This window comes from Amblyomma americanum, chromosome 10 (genome assembly GCF_052857255.1).
Source record: "Amblyomma americanum isolate KBUSLIRL-KWMA chromosome 10, ASM5285725v1, whole genome shotgun sequence".
Lineage (NCBI taxonomy): Eukaryota > Metazoa > Arthropoda > Arachnida > Ixodida > Ixodidae > Amblyomma > Amblyomma americanum.
In genome coordinates this window covers 2748964-2768256 of record NC_135506.1, presented here as the reverse complement: position 1 = coordinate 2768256, position 19293 = coordinate 2748964, and the positions used below count along the sequence as shown (strand labels likewise).

General features: G+C 48.7%; 1 protein-coding gene across 4 annotated transcripts in view; it reads left to right on the top strand.

Moving 5' to 3' along the window:
• The window catches only part of eya (eya transcriptional coactivator and phosphatase 2), a 100208-nt gene extending 81487 nt beyond the window's left edge, over window positions 1-18721 (top strand). For all 4 annotated transcript variants that reach the window (XM_077641275.1, XM_077641276.1, XM_077641278.1 and 1 more), the window contains 4 exons: window positions 4733-4791; window positions 7561-7851; window positions 10689-10911; window positions 17164-18721. In XM_077641275.1, coding sequence (XP_077497401.1) covers window positions 4733-4791; window positions 7561-7851; window positions 10689-10911; window positions 17164-17244 — 654 coding nt within the window. In that variant the 3' untranslated portion in view covers window positions 17245-18721. The remainder of the gene's footprint in view (window positions 1-4732; window positions 4792-7560; window positions 7852-10688; window positions 10912-17163) is intronic.
• The last annotated feature ends 572 nt before the right edge of the window (window positions 18722-19293 follow it).

Below are 19293 nucleotides of genomic sequence, written 5' to 3'. Positions count from 1 at the left end.
TGGGTTCTTTAACGTGCACTGACATCGCACAGTACACGGGCCTCTAGAATTTCGCCTCCATCGAAATTCGACCGCCGCGGCCGGGATCGAACCCGCGTCTTTCTGGTCAGCAGCCGAGCGCCATAACCACTGAGCCACCGCGGCGGCTAATCGTTTAGTATTAGTCATACATAAGCACCTGTCATAATTACCAGTTGCAAACCGAACAGCCTTATTTGAACTTTTTCCAGGATACTAGCATGTTCCATTGTATATGGGTCCCAGCAAACGCCGGCATATTCAAACACTGATCATACGTATGTAGCGACTTTTTCAGCCCACATGGCAACTGTTTGAAATTGCGCTTTAGGAAACCGAGAGCAGATGCAGCTTTATTTGCAATGCAATTCATGTGCCTGGTGCATCGTAGGTCTGCCGTCAGGAATACGCCCAAGTATTTAACCACTGTGGCTTTATGTAGAACAATAGTGTTTACCGTTTATTCTGTAGGCTGATGAGCCTTATTTCGAGTAAAAGTCACATGCATGCATCTTTAAATATTTAGCGCCATTCCCCGACGCGAGCACCAAGCTGCTCCAGTGTTTAAATCGGTTTGCAAGGATACAATATCACTCTTGTCATTGATAACCCTGTACGCAATGCAATCATTCGCGAACATGCGAAAGGATCGATTGATACCAGACGTGATGTCATTGATATACAACAACCCTGTGGCACACCAGAAGTAGCTTGAACATATCTCGATTAAGCACCGTTCAACACAACACACTGCTTACTTAGTAACAACTAATTGGAAATCCAAGTAATAACATCCTCGTCCAAGTTATAACCCCGCAGTTTTAATAGTAGAAGACCCTGTGGAACTGTATCGAATGCCTTGCGGAAGTCTGAGAACACACAATCCATTTTTAATTGCTTGTCATTTACGAGGACTACATCGTAAATAAATTGCACCAACTGTGTAGTACAGGAACGGCCACGTCGAAAGCTATGTTGGCTTGGGCATAGGACGTTGTGTTTTTCAAGGTGTTTTACTATACAACTGTATAGCACGCCATTTGTAATTTTACAGGGAATACTAATTAACGAAACCGGCCTATAGTTCACAACAGAATTTCGTGGACCGTTTTTATTTATCGGGACAACACATGCCAGCTTCCAGTTCGTGGACGAAGTTCCCTTAATGCAGGGATTTTTCGGACAAACGTACAAAGTACATCGCCAGTGTTTCTGTGCAGTTCCTCAGAGTCACTGCGGGAACGTTATCTGATCCGCAAGATTTAAGCACATTTACACTATTCAGCAATTTTTTTATGCACTGTTTTCGCCCCCGACAGTAAACTATAGTTTACTGCCCCAATGGGCATTGAACCTCTTTTGGGCGTCCTGAGGACGTTCAGGACGTCTGCAGGACGTCCAAGGGACATTTAGTGCCCATAGGTCTAAGGTGTACCACCGGGGCGGGTACGTACGTGCGTGCTGCTGCGCGTTCTTCCTCAAGTTTGTAGCGTGACACCGGTTTGTAACCCCTCGGTGACTTACAGCGCCCAGGTGAATCACCGCTTACGTAGACTCATGAATAGTTGCAACCCAAAGCCGAGCGTGAAAAAGGGAAAGATTGTGTTCTGCGCCTGTGTGGAGTCCGCATTCACTTCCTGCCTGGCAGCGGCATCCTGCTTATTTCTGTAAACATATAGCTGTGCTCACGAAATAAACGAAAAAAAAAAGAATGATTCAGCGATGCTATTGGGTATAAAGATAAGCAAGGACTATGGTTACAGACTTCACTTCTGCTCATGTGTCCTAGCAGGTTATGGTCTAGAGAGCGACGGTTCGATGAAACTAACTATACTGCGACAAACGTCAAATAAATCTAGTGGGTTCTTCGTGCGTGGCCTGTGAAACCTGCTAATAACGTGCAACCGGTGACCGACGAGGTACTGGATTGAGGAGGTTGCCTTCACCGCACAAAGAGCGCGCGGGCGAAGCGCGCTTCGAGGGGGACATCAATGATGGCACGCGCATGCGACTTGTCCATTAAAAAAAAAAAAAAAATCAGTTGCTGGGCGAGTTGGTATTTCATGCTTACATTCACAGCGCAAAGACAAACACGGACACGAGCGGAGACACCACCACAAAGCGCCGACTTCAACAACGTTTATTGCTGCGCGCAGCGACTACATGTAGCATACAGCGGGCATGCGCAGCAACAAAAAGGAAAGTCATGTGAGACTGGTAGCAGCGCCAACCCGCAAAGGAAAACACATCATCACGGGTACAAGGAAGACAACATAAAGCTACAGCCTAAGGTCAGGACGCAAACAAGAACAAAAAATATAATACCCTAGTTTGAAATTCTTAAGACCCGGCGCTCCTTATCACTTAACACCGATGGGGTGCTGACACAGTAATCTCCTTTTTCTGCAATCTCACCAGCCTCAGCTATCTCCCTGGCTGTTTTCCTGACATACTTATGAAAGACTGTTGTTCTTCTCAAAAAGGGACCGCGTTCCTTACACTGTTGGCAATCACGGCAGTGTATGCCTAGATGACGGGATGCCCCGATGACACTATTGCTGTGCTCCATGAGCCTCTCGTTGAAATGGTTTGACTGGCGGCGTTTTGATATTAAACACGGGAGATATCATGTAACCTGAGAGGCAGTAAACGGCATATAATAGGGGAAAAAAAGTAGAGACGGGATGTGAGTCTCACTACAGAGCATTCGACAGGCCTCGTAGTATTTGCGAGCTAGCCTTAGTATTGTAAACGCTAGGCAACAGAACATCACAAACCTTAACCAGACAGGGAGAGCTCGATTGAGCGGCGCATTTTCTGATTTTTTTTCGCACCCATGGAGCAATGTGGCCTACCGATTTATGCAACTCCACCGTGCAGCGTGCTCTTCGCTGCAAAGCCTATAGCTAGCGAGGAGTGATGCAACTCCGGCTGTTCCAACCACCGAGCATCCAACGCCGTTATTGCCGAAATTTCGCGTCGCTAAACCGTGTCGTCGCGGGGTCGGCATTCTCAGCAGCAGCCGGGGTGTAGCAGTGCACTCCGAAACCACCTTTCTGAATATACGCGGGTGCAGTAGTTCGTTCTGGTCGCTGCCGCGGAGTCTCCAGCAATGCTCGGGTGTCTGACCGCTCTATATCTCTGCGAGAAATAAGATTACGCAACGCCGCCCCTGTCTCCCACGAGTCCGGGAGGGAAAGCTGTTACGTAACCGGCGGGTTGGCGGAGGAGGAGGAAAGAGGGTGGGCGGCGCACATTCCAGCGTGCATCAGTCAGCAGCGGCAGCAACGCTCCGCTTGCCGCGCATGGCCGACTATGCCGCCCGCCGTTGGCGACGGCAGAGCGTCTCTTCTAGGGGCAACGAGAAAAAAAAAAACATTTTTGGAAGGAGTTCGTAAAGAGAAGTAGAACTGAACTGCAAAGAGAGAAAATAAAAAAAAAAGAAGGAAGGAAGCCGCTCCTCCTCCTCCACCCAAACAGCGCGGTCGCCTGACGCGAGATGCAAATGGCGCCGTCGTGCGGCAGATGCGGTGCCGCGTGACGAAGGACGACGTTTCCACTTTCCGGCGGCATATGTGATTCAGCGTGGGACGATGGCGGCTGCTGGCTCCTAACGGCACACGCGCCTCTTTTCCTCCAGTTTGCCGGCGCTGAACCAAAGGGGGGCGCCCACGAAACAGAGGACAGCTCAACGCGTATGCACTCTCGGAACGGTACACACGCAGCGAGGATGCTGAATGCGGCACAGCAACACTGCATGCTCTGCGGCTAGTTGGCTCAGTTTGGCTTTGAGGAACCGATGTAGCACACGGCGGAGACAACACGAGAAAGCGCTACGCCCAACTGACTTGGTTGCTGAGTCTCACGCGCATACTCGCCTAATAATGTGTTCACATGCGCAAGAAACAGCAGGCTCTTTTGTATAGTCATGAACACGCGAACGAGTAATGTGGCGCTAAGTTATATCTGGCAAGAAAACTCTATTCTCCATACTTCTGAGCAGATTTTGGTGACATCACATTGCCTGTTGTGCATCTCCATTAAAACGTCTGCTTGCTATTTTGACGCGTATGAGAACGGCACGTGAGTGTTATGTGGGTTTCATGCGTGTCGCGCGCTACGACTGTACCTGAATGCTGACTACTGAGGATCTAGACTTAGCGTTGGGCTCAAGTAAATTAATCTAAAAGGGTCAAGATAATTCATGCCGCGTCAGTTTCACCTGAGCACCGCAAGCTGCCAAATCGAGGAAATAAAAGAATGGCATCAAGAGGAAATTTTCATTTTATGGAGGAAAAAGAACTAGGGCAAAAAAAAAGACAGACACACCCATTCTATAAAATCCTGTTCCATCCAGATAACAGCCATGCGTTGTTGACTCAGATGTCTTCTGTCAATGCTTAATTAAAGACATTCTCACCTTGACCTGCTGCTGAGTAAAATTGGATCACTTTTTTCCCCCGGCAATATTATTTTGCACTCATGCCTGCGCTCATGCCAGCCATGTTCGTGCTTTCACTGATGCACAAATCGTACAGACGCGGACAGAAGAGTTCCCCGGGAACAGTAAAAATCAGGCCTTTACTAACAGAATTCGTGAAACGCTGTGCGGCTATGCAAAAAGCGGTACCGGCGACAAACAAAACACAGCCCAAACGAACCTAACCGTGGCCAACAGGGGGCGTGATTTCACTGCTGGCTTTGTTCTTCGCAGGACTGTGACCAGGCGCATATCGACGACGTGGCGTCGGACGACAACGGCCAGGACCTCAGGTAAAAAAAAAACATTCACAAAATCTTTTCAACCACCATTAAATGTTTCTCGTCTACATTATTTAATAACTTAATTACTTTATTTGAATCGAGGTAAAGAGCACAGCATGCTGAAGGCCCGCACAAAAGGTTGTCGTGGAGAGAGCTTGATGAGGCCCCCTGCGTTCCACGGCGTCGGAGAACAAAAAAGCTCCATACCTAAGAGAATTGTTTGACACAAGTGTTGAGCCAAGCTTAATAACAGCCACTACGTGACAGCACACATGACAAAGGACTTGTTAGCATAAGTGACTGACAGTGTACGACAGCGTGTAGTACACAGGATTCAAATGAATTCATTGCAAGGATTCAAACGGATGGACAAACTAACACACCAAACGAAATTGAGAGACAAAGTGATGAAAGACAAATGAAAATAAAGTTGTTAGTTGTAAAAAATGAAAGTAAACAAGCAAACACACCAAGAAAATAACCGTCAACTCATGAAATGGGTTCTTAGGTCTTCGTAGGAGACGTTTTCAATTAACGTTTTTTAACGTTTAATTCGTTCAATGTGCTTGGTAGTTGGTTTTGGAGTGACTGTACTCTGTACCTTGTTCTATACGTTGTTGCTTTCCATTTTTGATGACGACGTGTCATGCGCCTTGACATTATTTTCTAGATGTGCTGGTTGTTGCAAGAAAGTAGCTTCATTTTTCAATTCCTGTTTTAAGTATTTGCATAGTCTGTAATAGAAGGTGTTTATCGCTGGCACAACACTATATTTAATGAACAATTCATGTGAGTGAGAACATCTATGCACTTCTTCTGCGGGTCGAATTTTTTTTTTTTTTTTGGGGGGGGGGGGGTAATGCACGCACTCTTTCTAAATTTCTTTTAGTCATGGGTCTCCTTACCAGCTGGCGATAGTTCAGTCACAAGGAAAAACGCGTGTTCTAAATTAACAGCATAATTTTCCGCTTTAATACGTGGTGATCTCGGCAAATGAAACCTACAAAAGTGGACAGTTTTGTTGCCAAGTGGTTAATGTGTGCGTTCCAAAAAAGAGCTGCTTCGAAAATGACACCGAATGTTTTGAGAGCCAGCAGCCGCCAAACCATTCGGCAGGATTGGTGGCGCGCCCGCAACGCAGCATGTAGAAGTCGTATCGCAAGTGACTGTTGCATTGTATGCAGGCCAATATATAGATCGTAGGGAACACAGCAGCGCTAGCAATTCTATTCCGATTCTGTCGCATTTTTATCTTTCCGGTGTTCACCATTAGCTGAAGCGCCGCAACGCCTCCGCTGTCGTCGATATCTGCCACTAGGTGGTACATGCAGCGGACATTAGCATGGAATGGAATCAAATGAAGAAGAATCGATCTATTATATCGGTACATGTATTACACCGAACCCTTCGGAGACTGCTTTTGTCGCGTTCGAGGCATGCTGAAACATTTTAAGAAAATGCTGTGCGCGGTGCAAAGTGATTTTATTTTTCAACGTTTAGAAACGCGGTAACAGGTACATCGGGAGTCTATGTTGCGTCCTGAAATCTGGCCGTAGTAATGGTGCAGCCGAGGAAAAACAAGCTCAGAAAACAAATTCAAATGCTCGTTGCTCCAATTTGGAGCCAGGAACTTGATCAGAACGGAGCAAGAGGGAGACTGCTTGAGCGCCATTACAAGCAACCAACGCTAAAAATTGATGATAGTGAATTTTTATGGCGCAAGAACATCTGCGGCCGAATAGCGCCATGGTACAAGGTATTTTCGTTGGCTCAAGGTGGGGTCAAAGACCCATTTTCCAAGCATTTCACCCTGTTCAAGCCGAGCACCAAACCAGGAGAAGCTTGTACCCATTGTATCACCGGTGGGTAACCGGCTAAACTGCATGAGGATCGAACCCCGCACCTCGCGCATGCGAGGCGGATGCTCAGACCACTAGGCCACCGCTGCGGTCCGACGCTAAAAATTGAGGTCGGGCAGCAAAAAATGCCTAATATTTATGATCGCTCTGTGTTGGCCACCAGCTCGCCTTGAAGCGCCGACAGCGTCTCAGAGTTTATTTAAAGTGCGGTCATGTCCTACACAACTTCAATGTTCCTCGATCCCAGCGCCTCCTTTAAGAATGGAGAAATCCTTTCTCTGGGAAAATGCTTTTTAGTTCAGAGAGGTTGGCCGGGTGAACCTGTGGCGTGGGTGGTAAATTTTGGAACTTGCTCCTGAAACAAGAAGTCAGCACCAATCTGAGAGGCGAGCTGTTGCAGTGCTGGGCCAGAAACAGTACTGTCGTCGCAGCGGCGGCCATCTTCCAATTCCAAACACCGCTGTCGTCATCGCCTGCAACCTGTGTGCCGGCAGGCTGCGCTATTTCCTACTCCTGATCCACCCTGTAACCTGCCTTCGGGGTATGGACTGCTCGCAGTGTGCTCCCATTCATGTGCAAGTGGTGCTGTGACACTTGCCGCGTTCTCATCTTGTGCCGTTTGACAAAGGGAGGCATGTGAGATAGGCGTTAGAAATTAAAGAAACGCGGAGATAAACTACTGTTGGTCTTTATCGATAGATTGCCGCGTTCGAAGCACTAACATGCGACTTTCACTGAAAACGGAGCCTCCATTTTAATCTAGAAAAGAAGGTTAAATACAGCTGTGACAGCCACACTGCGGTGCCCCATGCAGCGCCGTTTTTTGTGCGTTCATCTCGGGGAACGTGGACATACGGGACACCTAGGCCTTTGTCCCGCATAGAGCGGACGCTGATGATGACTATGCCCCTCCTCGCAGCAACTACAACTTCGCGGCGGACGGCTTCCAGGCGGGCAGCGCGGTGCCGGCGTCGGGGGGCGGCGGCGGCCTCTGCCTGTCGTCGGGCGTCCGCGGAGGCGTGGACTGGATGCGCAAGCTGGCCTTCCGCTACCGGCGCATCAAGGACATCTACAACCAGTACCGCACCAACGTGGCCGGCCTGCTGGGCCCCAAGCGAGACCAGTGGCTGCAGCTGCGCGGAGAGATCGAGGCGCACACCGACAGCTGGCTCACGCTCGCCATGAAATGCCTCTCCGTCATACACTCCAGGTAGGTACCCGCCACAGTTTAGGCTCAGGCGTTCTTACTAATGCGATAGCATCATCACCGTCATCAGCCTGACTGCGCCCACTGCAGGGCAAAGGCCTCTCCCATTTCTCTCCTATTAACCCTGTCCTTCGCCAGCTGCATCCACCCTTTGCCTGCAAACTTCTCATCCGCCTACCTAACCTTCTGCCGCCCCCTGCTACGCTTGCCTTCCCTTGGAATCCACTCCGTTACCGTTAAGGACCAGCGGCTATCTTGCCTTCGCATCACTAGGATGTCACTGACCTGCGTTTGTTCCCTCACCCACTCTGCCCTCTTTCGGTCTCTTAACGTTACACCTTTCATTTTTGTAGCGATAGCTACATTACGGTAGCATTTCGAGCCTTCAGCGTGGCGGCGCCGCCACGCTGTCACGTGGTTGGTCACGTGGTGCGGAGCAGCTGGCGGCGGGGCGGCGCAGTGGCTGATCATGTGGCTCGTCACGTGGTTGGTCACGTGACCAAGTTCCACTCAGCCAGCTGTAGCTATCGCATCACTCCAGGTTTAACCAGAGCTAACCCACCGCCATTTTTTTCTTTCAACAGCTCGCTGCATTGTCCTTAACTTAAGCTGGCTCATCTACCTGATGAGCCATCTATCTGGCGGTGTCGCTGAAAAAGTGGCGACGTTACAAAACTCGCATTTGGTCGAATCGGTGTGACATCACCAAAGGGTCTGGGAGAATACGAAATGTTAACGAGTAATAGTCAGTACTTGTAGTTGCAGGTGCACCAACTAGGAAAGAATAAAATAGAATTAGAATTTACTTAGAATTAGAACAGCATTGGAAGAAAATTAGAATGGAATTGGAATAGGCTGGTAATGCAATTGGAGTCGAACTGCAATGCTTTCACATTACTCGCACAGGTTGCTTTAGAGCCCTCCCTCCCCCGCCGTGCGTAATTTTATCCATTGAGGGGAAATTTTTGAAAATTTCTAAACGTTCTTAAGAAAACGCCAAGAATGCACAGAATAAATTCCCATTCAAGGGGAATTCCCACATTCACCAAAAAATAACTAGACAATTTGTCATGTACATCTCTCATATGTGTTGCGACTCGAAACTGCTTTCAAGGTCTCAGTTGAAGATCTTTTAACTGATTCCTTTTCATATGAAGTCGTTAAATAACAATTCATGTCATTTTAGGCGCTTTATAGGACTCATGGTTGGAAACAACTACAACAGTCGGGCTGGGTCAGCCCGACTGCAGGGGGTAGGTTGACTCAGCCCGACCTGGCCGGCGAAGTGCTTGTAAACGATGCCGATCCATACAGTCGGGTTAGTTTGAGGGGATAGGATAAATGGTAACCTGTTTTTCTCTTGCGCCGTCGCGCCTTCGAGACAGCAGTTGTGTACCGCGATCTTGGAGGCTGTCATTGCACGCTCGCACTGCGAAGCTCGGCGCGGGGCGTCGCTGCAGTTGCCCCGGCCTCGACTCGCTAAGACCGAGTTCATGTAAACATGCGGTCGTCGAGTCGGGGGGACCTCTTTTAGCCCGACGTCTGATTCGACCCGCTTCTGTCAGACCCACGTAAAGGAAGCTTCTGGTTTCCTGTCAGAGCTGCCGCGAAACCCCAAAGATGTCCATTTTAAAACAGGCTTATTTCTTATACCCTCACAAACGTATGCGTTAGGCCGAAGCACGTATATTTTTTGCCTTATAGATGCGAAACAAATTTTATTGCCCGCTTGTGTGTGCAGTCCAGGAAAGGGACAGGAGAGAAGACGTAGCGTTTGTAAGAGATAAGGGAGAGAGAGGCAGTTCTATATTTCAGGGCCCACTCCGGCTCCCCACAGGGAATGTTTCCGCCATTCCCCTACCTGCGGAGCACTTGGTTGCTTGAGCCAGTGACCGCTGCTGCAAGTTAGATTGCAAGTTCTTGGTAAGATGGTGTCAGTAGTAGTATATTGGTTGCCTTGCATTAGTGCACTCCTACATTATGTGTGCAACGTCAGAAAGGAGGCTGACTTCGCTAAAGGGACAGCTACTCTGGCGCTAACGAAGCGATGACAGCGATAGACAGAAAGGACATAATACAAGAAAACGGGAAGGCAAAAAATTACCCGGGGTTTAATTCCGCTTAAACCGATATGTGACCTGCGAAAGAGCGGTGACGTAAATGGTGAGGCCACAAGGGGCACCACTGCAACGAAATGGCACAGATCTCAAAGCTGTGAACCGATTTTTCGGGGGTGGCCCGGACCAAATTTTTGGGAATGACTCGGGTCAAATCATGGGGTTGCCATCGCATCGAGCACGGTAAAGTATTGTTGGACATTGATTTTGGTCCAAATTGGCCGAGGTCAAATTTCGGGGGTGGTCCGGACCAAATTCTCGCGCTTGGCGTCAGTTGCACGAGCGATGCACAAGCAAGATTTCTGCTCGGCTCTGACGATCGTATAAGTGCTTTCGCGCTAAAAGGAGAACGCAAGAAGCACACGCAGCACTTCCCGCGCGTCTGATCATCGATAAAAGCATCTGAAGATAGGCTCGAAGGATTTAGAAAAAACACATGACGGTAGAAGGGGACGCCGATAACGGTACTAGCAACTGAACATTTACTGAAACGTCAGCGTTCCCTTCCATTGTTCTGCGCTTTATGCGCTTCTTCTAGGCGTTATTATGTCTCACCAAGTGACCTGCAGCCACACCATTATCAGTTGCATTTGAGCAAACAGTGCAATCGTCAAAGCGCCTCTTTGCGTCGCGAGGCCTTCAACGCACGACTTGGACGCGGCATCCAGGACGGTCGGCAGAGAGGAAAGTTGCTTACGCGTGAACTCTGGCGACCGACCGCAGGTCCACGTGCGCCAACGTGCTGGTGACCACGACGCAGCTGGTCCCGGCGCTGGCCAAGGTGCTGCTCTACGGCCTGGGCGGCGTGTTCCCCATCGAGAGCGTGTACAGCGCCACCAAGATCGGCAAGGAGTCCTGCTTCGAGCGCATCGTGTCCCGCTTCGGAAAGAAGTGCACCTACGTGGTCGTCGGCGACGGCAAGGACGAAGAGGCGGCCGCCAAGCAGGTGGGCATGCGCAGGGGTTAGGACCCCTTCCCCGCAATGACCAAATGCCCCTTCCCAGTTACTACTCCTGTCTTGCTCCGCCTGGTACTCACGATGCCACCCCGAGCCCTCATCCATTCTGTACGCCCTACACGAATCTACACTCCTGAGGGCATATTGCAATTATGTGTGCCACCCTCACAACACTCATAATTTCAGTGATTAGGTTATTGTAAACACAGTTACAAATATTATGTACCAGAGTCTCGGGTGTAAATGGGTGCACCTACTGCCATTATACCGCTCTAGGGAGGCCAGCTAGAGGCGTTTCCATATGATGGCGCCGAGAGCAGGTAGATTGTGGCTAGGCTGCAACCATGTCTCGAAGGTCCGCATTTGCGGAGTCATGTTAGGCGAGCGAACCTTTGATTAAGAAGTTAACTGCTTACTTTAAGCAGGCAAAGAAACATGCATGGAGGAGACAGCATGCAAGTTACTGCATTGCTAAGAAAACCGACAGAATTAGATCCTGACTCCGCAGAAATCATTTTTCTTAATCACAGAGTCCCCGACCTCGTTCAAATGAAACATCAGCGATTTAGTTCAGTTCGATGTCCGGCGCTTTAGGACTCCGCCAGTCAGCTGTTACGAAAAGAAAAAAAAAAGGCTTTCTCCCAACTAGTAAGGTTGTGCCATTTGTTCTCACCAATAGTTTTTTTTGTGGTGACATGCCCTCGGAGCCTTGAAAAAGCGCACTTAATTTTCCAGGCGGCCCAAGTGCAAGTGGCTCCAATATGAAAGGGAATACGTTATGGACATTCAACTGATGATTACTTCATGAGTGGCAAGCAAACGCTGCCTGCTTTCTAGGGTAATGTTCATTTAGACATATGATACCCATGCAGCGTTTTCAGCTTTGATGCAGATTTAGCAACACAATTGTTCTTCTTTAGCCGCCGCGGTGGCTCAGTGGTTATGGCACTCGGCTGCTGACCCGAAAGACGCGGGTTCGACCCCGGCCGCGGAGGTCGAATTTCGATGGAGGCGAAATTCTAGAGTCCCGTGTACTGTGCGATGTCAGTGCATGTTAAAGAACCTTAGGTGGTCGAAATTTCCGGAGCACTTCGCTACGGTGCCCCTCATAGCCTGGGTCGGTTTGTGACGTTAAACCACCTAAATCAAATCAAATCAGAATTTTTCTTCAGTTCAAACTGACTGTCCCCATTCATATCAGAGCTAGTAGTGCTTACTCTGTGCAACCACTCTGTCCACACACTGAGAGCGCGGCCACTGGCCAGCGATGGTTGTTGGTCTCTGTGGTCGGTGACGAGGTGTTGGCTGTTACCCCGAAGACGTCAGAGTAGGTGCTCCATCTCGCAGGAAGGGGCGGGGGGTCAGTTTAAATTTCGTCAATTTCGAGGGGTTTCAACAACCTCCAAGCTTCAAGGGACTTTGTGAACACAGGCAGGAAACGCCTGATGGACAGTTTCTTTTTGGGGCATAGGTATGCGGCTTCTCTTGACCAGAGGGTGCTTGACAAATACCCTCGAATTAGTTATTCTCCTAGTAATTTCTTATGGTACGGATGTACCACTTTCTTTCTTACGACTCGAATACCTCCCTATTTATCCCAAACTGTTGTTCGTTGTTGAACACTAAATTAGTTTCCTTCATATTAACTTTTAACTCTGCCGCTGTACTTTATGCGGTTATGCTGCGAGTCGAGCGTTCGTATTTATAGCGCATAAATAACATGTAACTACAGGATTGTGTTCTCACTGTGTTCACAGGTCGTGTTATCTATACTCCTGTCTATCACTCTGCAGTTTTCCGTCTTCCTCTCTATCACACAGCTGAGTACAGTTTCCGATGTCGACATTTCGACACAATGGCACACCGCGACATGGTAGAGTACCTCGTGCACTTTGCACTGGGGTCCAGAGTGTATATGAGGCCATTAGAATTGACAGGGAGCGCTGCGGGCGCATACAGTGTGCGCTCGTTTGGCTACGTAGACCAACGGCACACCCCACACTCTCTGCTCCAGCACAGTAGTGCTGGGCGTCGCCCTCTAGCAAGGCTGAAATGCGGGCCATTGAGTGGTGCACACCACGTGATTGATCACTTAGATGTGCTTCGTCCTCACCCGTGTATCAAAGGGCAACTGTCGCCTGAAAGAACATTTAATAACGGACACTGCGGAAGGCCGCCATGCACTCGTATCATGTCGTCTTTGGCCGAACACAACCTTCTTGATCACACATTCCTGGCAATTAGAAAAATAGATTTTTAGGTGCAGGCGTGCTATTTCGAATGCCCTGAGGTTCACGGCCAGCCGTTCACCAGCCATAACTGTCACATATAACATTTTGGATCGACGCCCATAACACCAAAACCCATCCCCGCCCCTATAGACTCGCTACAGCGCTTGGACGTTCTCTCTGCGTCAACAAGTATGGCTCATGTGTCACAGCGCTCTTGGGTAAAGGAGTAATTACTTTATTTCGGCCGAATATTAAGGGGGTGGGGGTAGAGGGGTGGCTTTGAAATCCCTCAGAAAATGGCCAAAAAAAATTGGTTTTTTGAAAATAATATCCACTTGTATGTCTTGTTTTTTACACTGTCCCGAAGTTTCATTGCTAAAATCGACCGGGCAGTACTCTATGAAAATTGTTTCGTGAACTGCGGAGGCTGTGCATTGCGGGGAAACGGTCGGACAATGGGCGCTTTTCTCAGCTTGGGCAGCAGACTTCTTCACGACTATTTTGCCTATTTTGACCCCGTTTGTTTCGTTCCGATCCTAGTACCGTAGTGCAGGTTAAGACAATTTTTGTTTTTGAAATTTACGAATTTTAGATTTCTTTTATAAAAGTTTCTTCTCATTCGAGATATGTCAATGGATTCTGCATCGCAAAAAATACAAAAATAAAATGTGGCTTTGCGAAAACAAAATTCTAAGAATGTGATGACCTGTGGCATACCAGTTGGAGCATAATGAATGTTTAACCAGCCTTGTGTCAAATTTTGTCAAATCTGTAGCATTTTCACAAGATTCAGAGGAAAAATGTATATTGAAAACTATTTTCTGGAAATATGAGGGTGACATTTTGTAAAACTCGTTATAAACTGTTTCTAATAGGCTAAAAAAAATTGTATGCAAATACATGAATAAATAAAAAGAATTTTTGATGCAAGCCACGTCCTCCCTTAAATGTCCAGGACGTCTAGAAATTGGCGCACCAAAAGCGGAGAGAACGGCACTGAGGCATCCTTCATGAAGGAAAGCAGGCTAAGTTGGTTGCTGTAATTTTTGAACAACTAAAGTAAAGAACTATGAATTGCAGCCGGAAAAAATGTTGTCGACTTAACAAAAAGTGCACGATAGAAAGATGTGACAAATCTGGTTAGGTTTTGTCTTCTATTATCCCATAAGCTATGAGTCGTTTAAAATACATTGTTTGTGCTGTTTGGTCTGTTTTAGAGCGCCGACTCTAAATAACGGTCTACTGGAGCCAAAAACCACTCCTAAAATCATGAGGTGAACGTCTTTTCTAAATTCATCAGTAGCAGCTCTCTTTTTGGCGCAGTAGTTTATTAAAGAAAAACGCAAATCCAGGCAAGCCCAACAAAATACCGTTTCATGTTCTCCATATTTTCCTCATTGCACATGTACCAACATTAATTGGTATAACAACGCATACAATTGAAAGTAAATACATTGCTCTTTCCAATAAGTTAGAACCTGTTAGCGCAGGCGGGAGGGCCACAGCGACCGAGAAAGCGTTGTCAAAAATCGCCAGTGGCCGCCTCCAGCGCGGGACACCGCCTTAAAGGAGCACTGAGGGCAGCTTATTATTGTTCTTCATACGGCCGTGCATTATCAGTTATTGTTCCTAGTAATTCATTTTCTGGCTCTTTCTGGCTGTTGTCGTTTGTCCGACAGAAGAAAAATACGCATTTATCGCCAAGGAAATTGGATTTATAAATCTTCCCTCCAGTCCACTCAAACTCGTGACGGCTTTGCCGAAAAGAACGGGTTTCCACCGTTTCGAAGTGAATGGCGCAGTAGCGTAGCCTCTGAGATACGCTCACAAAGATCAGTGCCGGTGCACGCAGGTTACTTGCGAAGTCGGCCGGTGATGGCGACACCTGTATTTTGTTTTTTACTTTTGTCTCCTGCCTCAGTTTTCGGTGAGAGTGTACTCTTTGCGATTAGAGTAGGGTATCCTATCGATAAGGACTGACTTGCATTCGTCCCTAGTGTCCCTTCAAGAGCGTCAGCAAGCTAGGCGAACCTTCTGACGCGCATACGGGCTTTTCGACAGAACGATCTGCATCGCAGGGGCCCAACTACAGCAGCACCGACGCGGAAGCGCAGACTCGGAAAGTTGTGCGAAATCGCGAGAGACGCCAGGGAGGCCGTAATGCACGTGCTAAAGCACAGCTGCCGCTGAGCTTCCGCATCGCACATACGCACGGCTGTAAAGGCCCTTCAGTTTTTATACCACAATGTCTAGTTTCATTCTGTTGCAATGTGATAGCATTTGGACTCGAGCCAGGACCGCATCTCAATCACTCACTCATCAATTGGTCGGTCGGTCGGTTAGTTGAGATGAAACGAATAATCGATCGTAGCAAAAGAAAGGAAGGATTGTTGACAGCTTGCCGACTGTTGGGTGCAACGCGGCCTTTTGGCAGTGCGTGATGTGTGCACGCTCGAATATTTGCGCCATTCGCAGCCACGCGCACAGTTTTTTGGCACGGAGATCTGGGCAGGACGTACTTAGTAAACGGAATGTGCATAATGGTGGCATTGTTTTTTTTAATTTGCGGCAGCGAAAGCATTCGCCCGTGTTGCGGCAGATAACCTTCGGATATATTAAGAAGAAAACTTCGTTGAAAAGCCAGTCTCGGTACAGATGCAGTAGTTAATTTATGTGGTTAACTAACACTATGTGGCCGGATGGAGTTGTAGCCGCGCTGCTCCAAATAGTAGGAAGGATTTTCTGTTGCTGATTTTAGCAGTGAGCGTTTTTAATTCTGGGCAGTCTCATAAAATGTATGCGGTAGGAGGAAGCTGAGTGCACAGCTTATACGACGAACTGCTGAAAGAAAAGAGATCAGTAATTTTCTGATCTCTACCTGCTTTGTCAACTGCACTTCGTCCTGACGACATGTTCTCTGTTGGTGAACTTGGCAGATCAAGTGCTGGCAGGATTCAAAGGAAAAGCCGAAAAGGGAGCGCACTGCGCAACAACTGACTATAAAATAAGTGGTGATGCAATCATCCTGTTTATATGACGGTTGTGTGCGGCCCTCATGATCACTGTTTATTTCGGCGTCATATATAGCATGTGAATTTCGCCTCGCCCGCCTTTGGAAAGTTGTGAATATTGATACTTAGGTAATTCGTAGTTGAAGCTTGGGCGGACTTACAGTCTAGTGTTTTCCAAAAGGAAATGATTGCTATCCAACACAGCGTCAGGCCTTGCGCCAATCCATCAAGTGAAATTACACCACTTAACTACAGTTGTCGTCGATCGCTTTGGAACTGTGTTGTTTATGGCGCAGTCACATCAGGGGGGACGTAATGGTGCACCTGCATGCTCTTTTTTAATGCGAAAGCATTACTGGGCTATGTCGACAGAGATCGTGTCCGCAAAACATGTCCGCAGCAGTTATGAGGAACTCGGAAGAGACAGCGCCAGACGCATGGCTGTGATCGATAGAGGACGACGTGAGGTTGATGTCGCAAAAAGAATTTTCAAAATCGGATGAGTAGTTTTTTAATTACAGCTAAAAATGCCCAAAAAGTGGGCGGGGCCACAGCAAAAGTGGCGCGAAATTTGAAAACGCCGGAAGTAGGCGGTGCTATTGCGTAGCGCCAAGTTTGAAAAACTGGAAGTGTGTACGGAGCCAAAGCGTGGCGCCAAGTTTGAAAACTAGAAAGGGGCAAAAACCAATGCTAATGCGGGTTACCGCAGTGACCTCTAACGTTTAGCGAACTCCGTTGCGTGGAAGCGCCAGAGGCTGAAGAGTGTCGATTAGGGTGTAACGGTGCGGGAGAAGCTAACATATACAGCCGGACAAAGAGTAAAATACAAACAGATAAAGTGGGAAAAGGAGGGGTAAAGAGAATCAAAGAGGAGGAAAAAGAGGCGACGAGTGCCGAGGAGGCATCAATGCTTTTGCATTACTACAATGCGGGTTACCACAGTGACCTCTAACGTTTTTTCTTCCTGAAGATGACCAAGCTTCCTCCTCGCCACGCAGATGGGCTTTCCCTTTTGGCGCGTGAGCAGCCATTCGGACCTGGCGGCGCTTCACCACGCTCTCGACCTGGGCCACCTGTGAACGGCGGACGGGGCCCGCCCTGGAGACCACGAATAGACAAGGGGGGAACCGCCGCCGGGAGACCACCACATTCCGAAACTGGACGTCTCGTCTGGGGATAAGAAAAAAAGAAGAGAAAACGTGCAGAAACAACTCGCCCAGCTTCATGTACACGACGGACGGGCCAGAGGCGTCCTGTGCCCACAGAGACCGTCGACTCCGCTGTACACACGCGTGTGCCCGGACGAGTGCGTCCGAGTCGTGAACTGTGCTGTTGCAGTAGTTGGCCGCCATTTTAGGAGAGAAGAACACGGCAGCCACGCGAACGTCCAGTACCCGTGTGTGATTTTCTGTCCGCATGTGCTGTTTTTTTAGGCATTCTCTCCGGGCGTTGTAATGCTCGGGTGGTGATGCTGCAGTGTGTATGTGCGGAGGGTACATATAAGGGTGGGTGAGTGGCTGATGTGATGACCTGATCGCCCGTGCTCGGGATGACGCGACAGAAAAGGAGCCCCGACTGCAGATTCCTGTGTATAGAATGCACGTGCCAGAGAACTCTCCGCGTCCTAATCCCTTCGGTGCGCCCAGTGCTGTGTCGGCGCCGCTATAGTTGCCGACAAGGAAAGCGACCTGTCGATCGCGATGCTACATCCCGGGTTGCCAGCAAACGTTGAAACGCTGCAAAGCATACCCGGGGCATCAAAAGTTTTACATTAGCTGGGATGTCTGCACGAGGAACGATGCTTTGTGCTTTACTGATTACACAAGGAGAAACACTAACGGGAAGCTGTAAACGCGAACACAAAAGCGGGAAGAATTTGGTTGATGCCGGTTCTGTAAATGGCGGCGGTTTCCGTTGACTTGCGACGTGCGATAACAGCCAGACCGTTCTTAAGATTACAAGGGTTAACCGTGTTATTATGTACGAGGCATCAATGAAAACATGCAGGCTTTGTCAAAAGTATAGGGCTTAAAGCGTTTGCCGCTAGGTCATTCTCTTGAAGGTGAGGTGAATTCTTGGTCTCGCCCCTTGGAAGGTTAGGACTTGCACGGATACTGCAAGAGGCCCCGCTACACGGCTTAGAAGTACCTCCCCCCCCCCCCCCCCCTCCTGAAATCTTTGCTTTTGATATAGGCTGTACGTGTTATCCAGTTGATGTTTCACTTGCTCACGGTAGTACACCCCTGTGGCAAGCAAAAGTGCTCAAGCAGGACTGGCTTTTTTTCTGTCGCAGAGTGTAATATCGAAGGCCTAGCCAGTGCTTATCCGGACCGCGGTAACGGGACGTGTGCTGTCGGTGCAGTGGCGATCACTGCCGAGGAGAACGCGTGGTGGCAATGGATACCGTTAGGACCCGTATTCGCAGCAGCGTCGGGCCGCTAAAGCCGCAGTGGGGAGCAGGTGGACGACATCTGCTTAACAGACGAAATCCTCGAGGACAGCACCGGCCAACAGTGGCACTATAGACTCACGCTGACAATGTGGCTTGTGCGGGGAGGAGGAGGGGAGCGCGACAGAGGACGATGACGTAACGGGCGCTGGTACTCGGCCTTCTTTAACGTGGCGCTCTTCCTTTTACTATCCTCAGTTGACCAACCTCCCCGACAGCGTGCTTCACTGAACTTGGCCTGCACGTGCATACCGGACCAGCCTCCTATTCATTCCCCTCATCTCACTGCTGGTGTTTGCGGTCCGGCGCTACGAAGGTCACGGCCTCGACTGTGCCTAGGGACACCATATTGTTGTTGCTGTTATAAGTTTTACTGAATCGCAATCGCCATCTCCTCTAACTCGTGTGCATACTTTTTTCCTCTTTTGTTTACTATTTTCTGTTCGCACGTGCCTGGAATCACGAGCGTGGTTGTGTCGGCTACGAAGTTTCAATGAGGCCGAGTAATCGAATGTCAGCAACTCGCAGCTTGAGAGTGCAAACTGAATGCGCCTGTTCGTAATGCAGCAACGACCACTAAGCGCTGTGTCCTTGCGGGGCGTACAAAAGCTGGCAGCTAGTTCATATCTTACCGCCACTACCCATCATAGTTATCTCTTTTATTAATTTCAGTCAAACA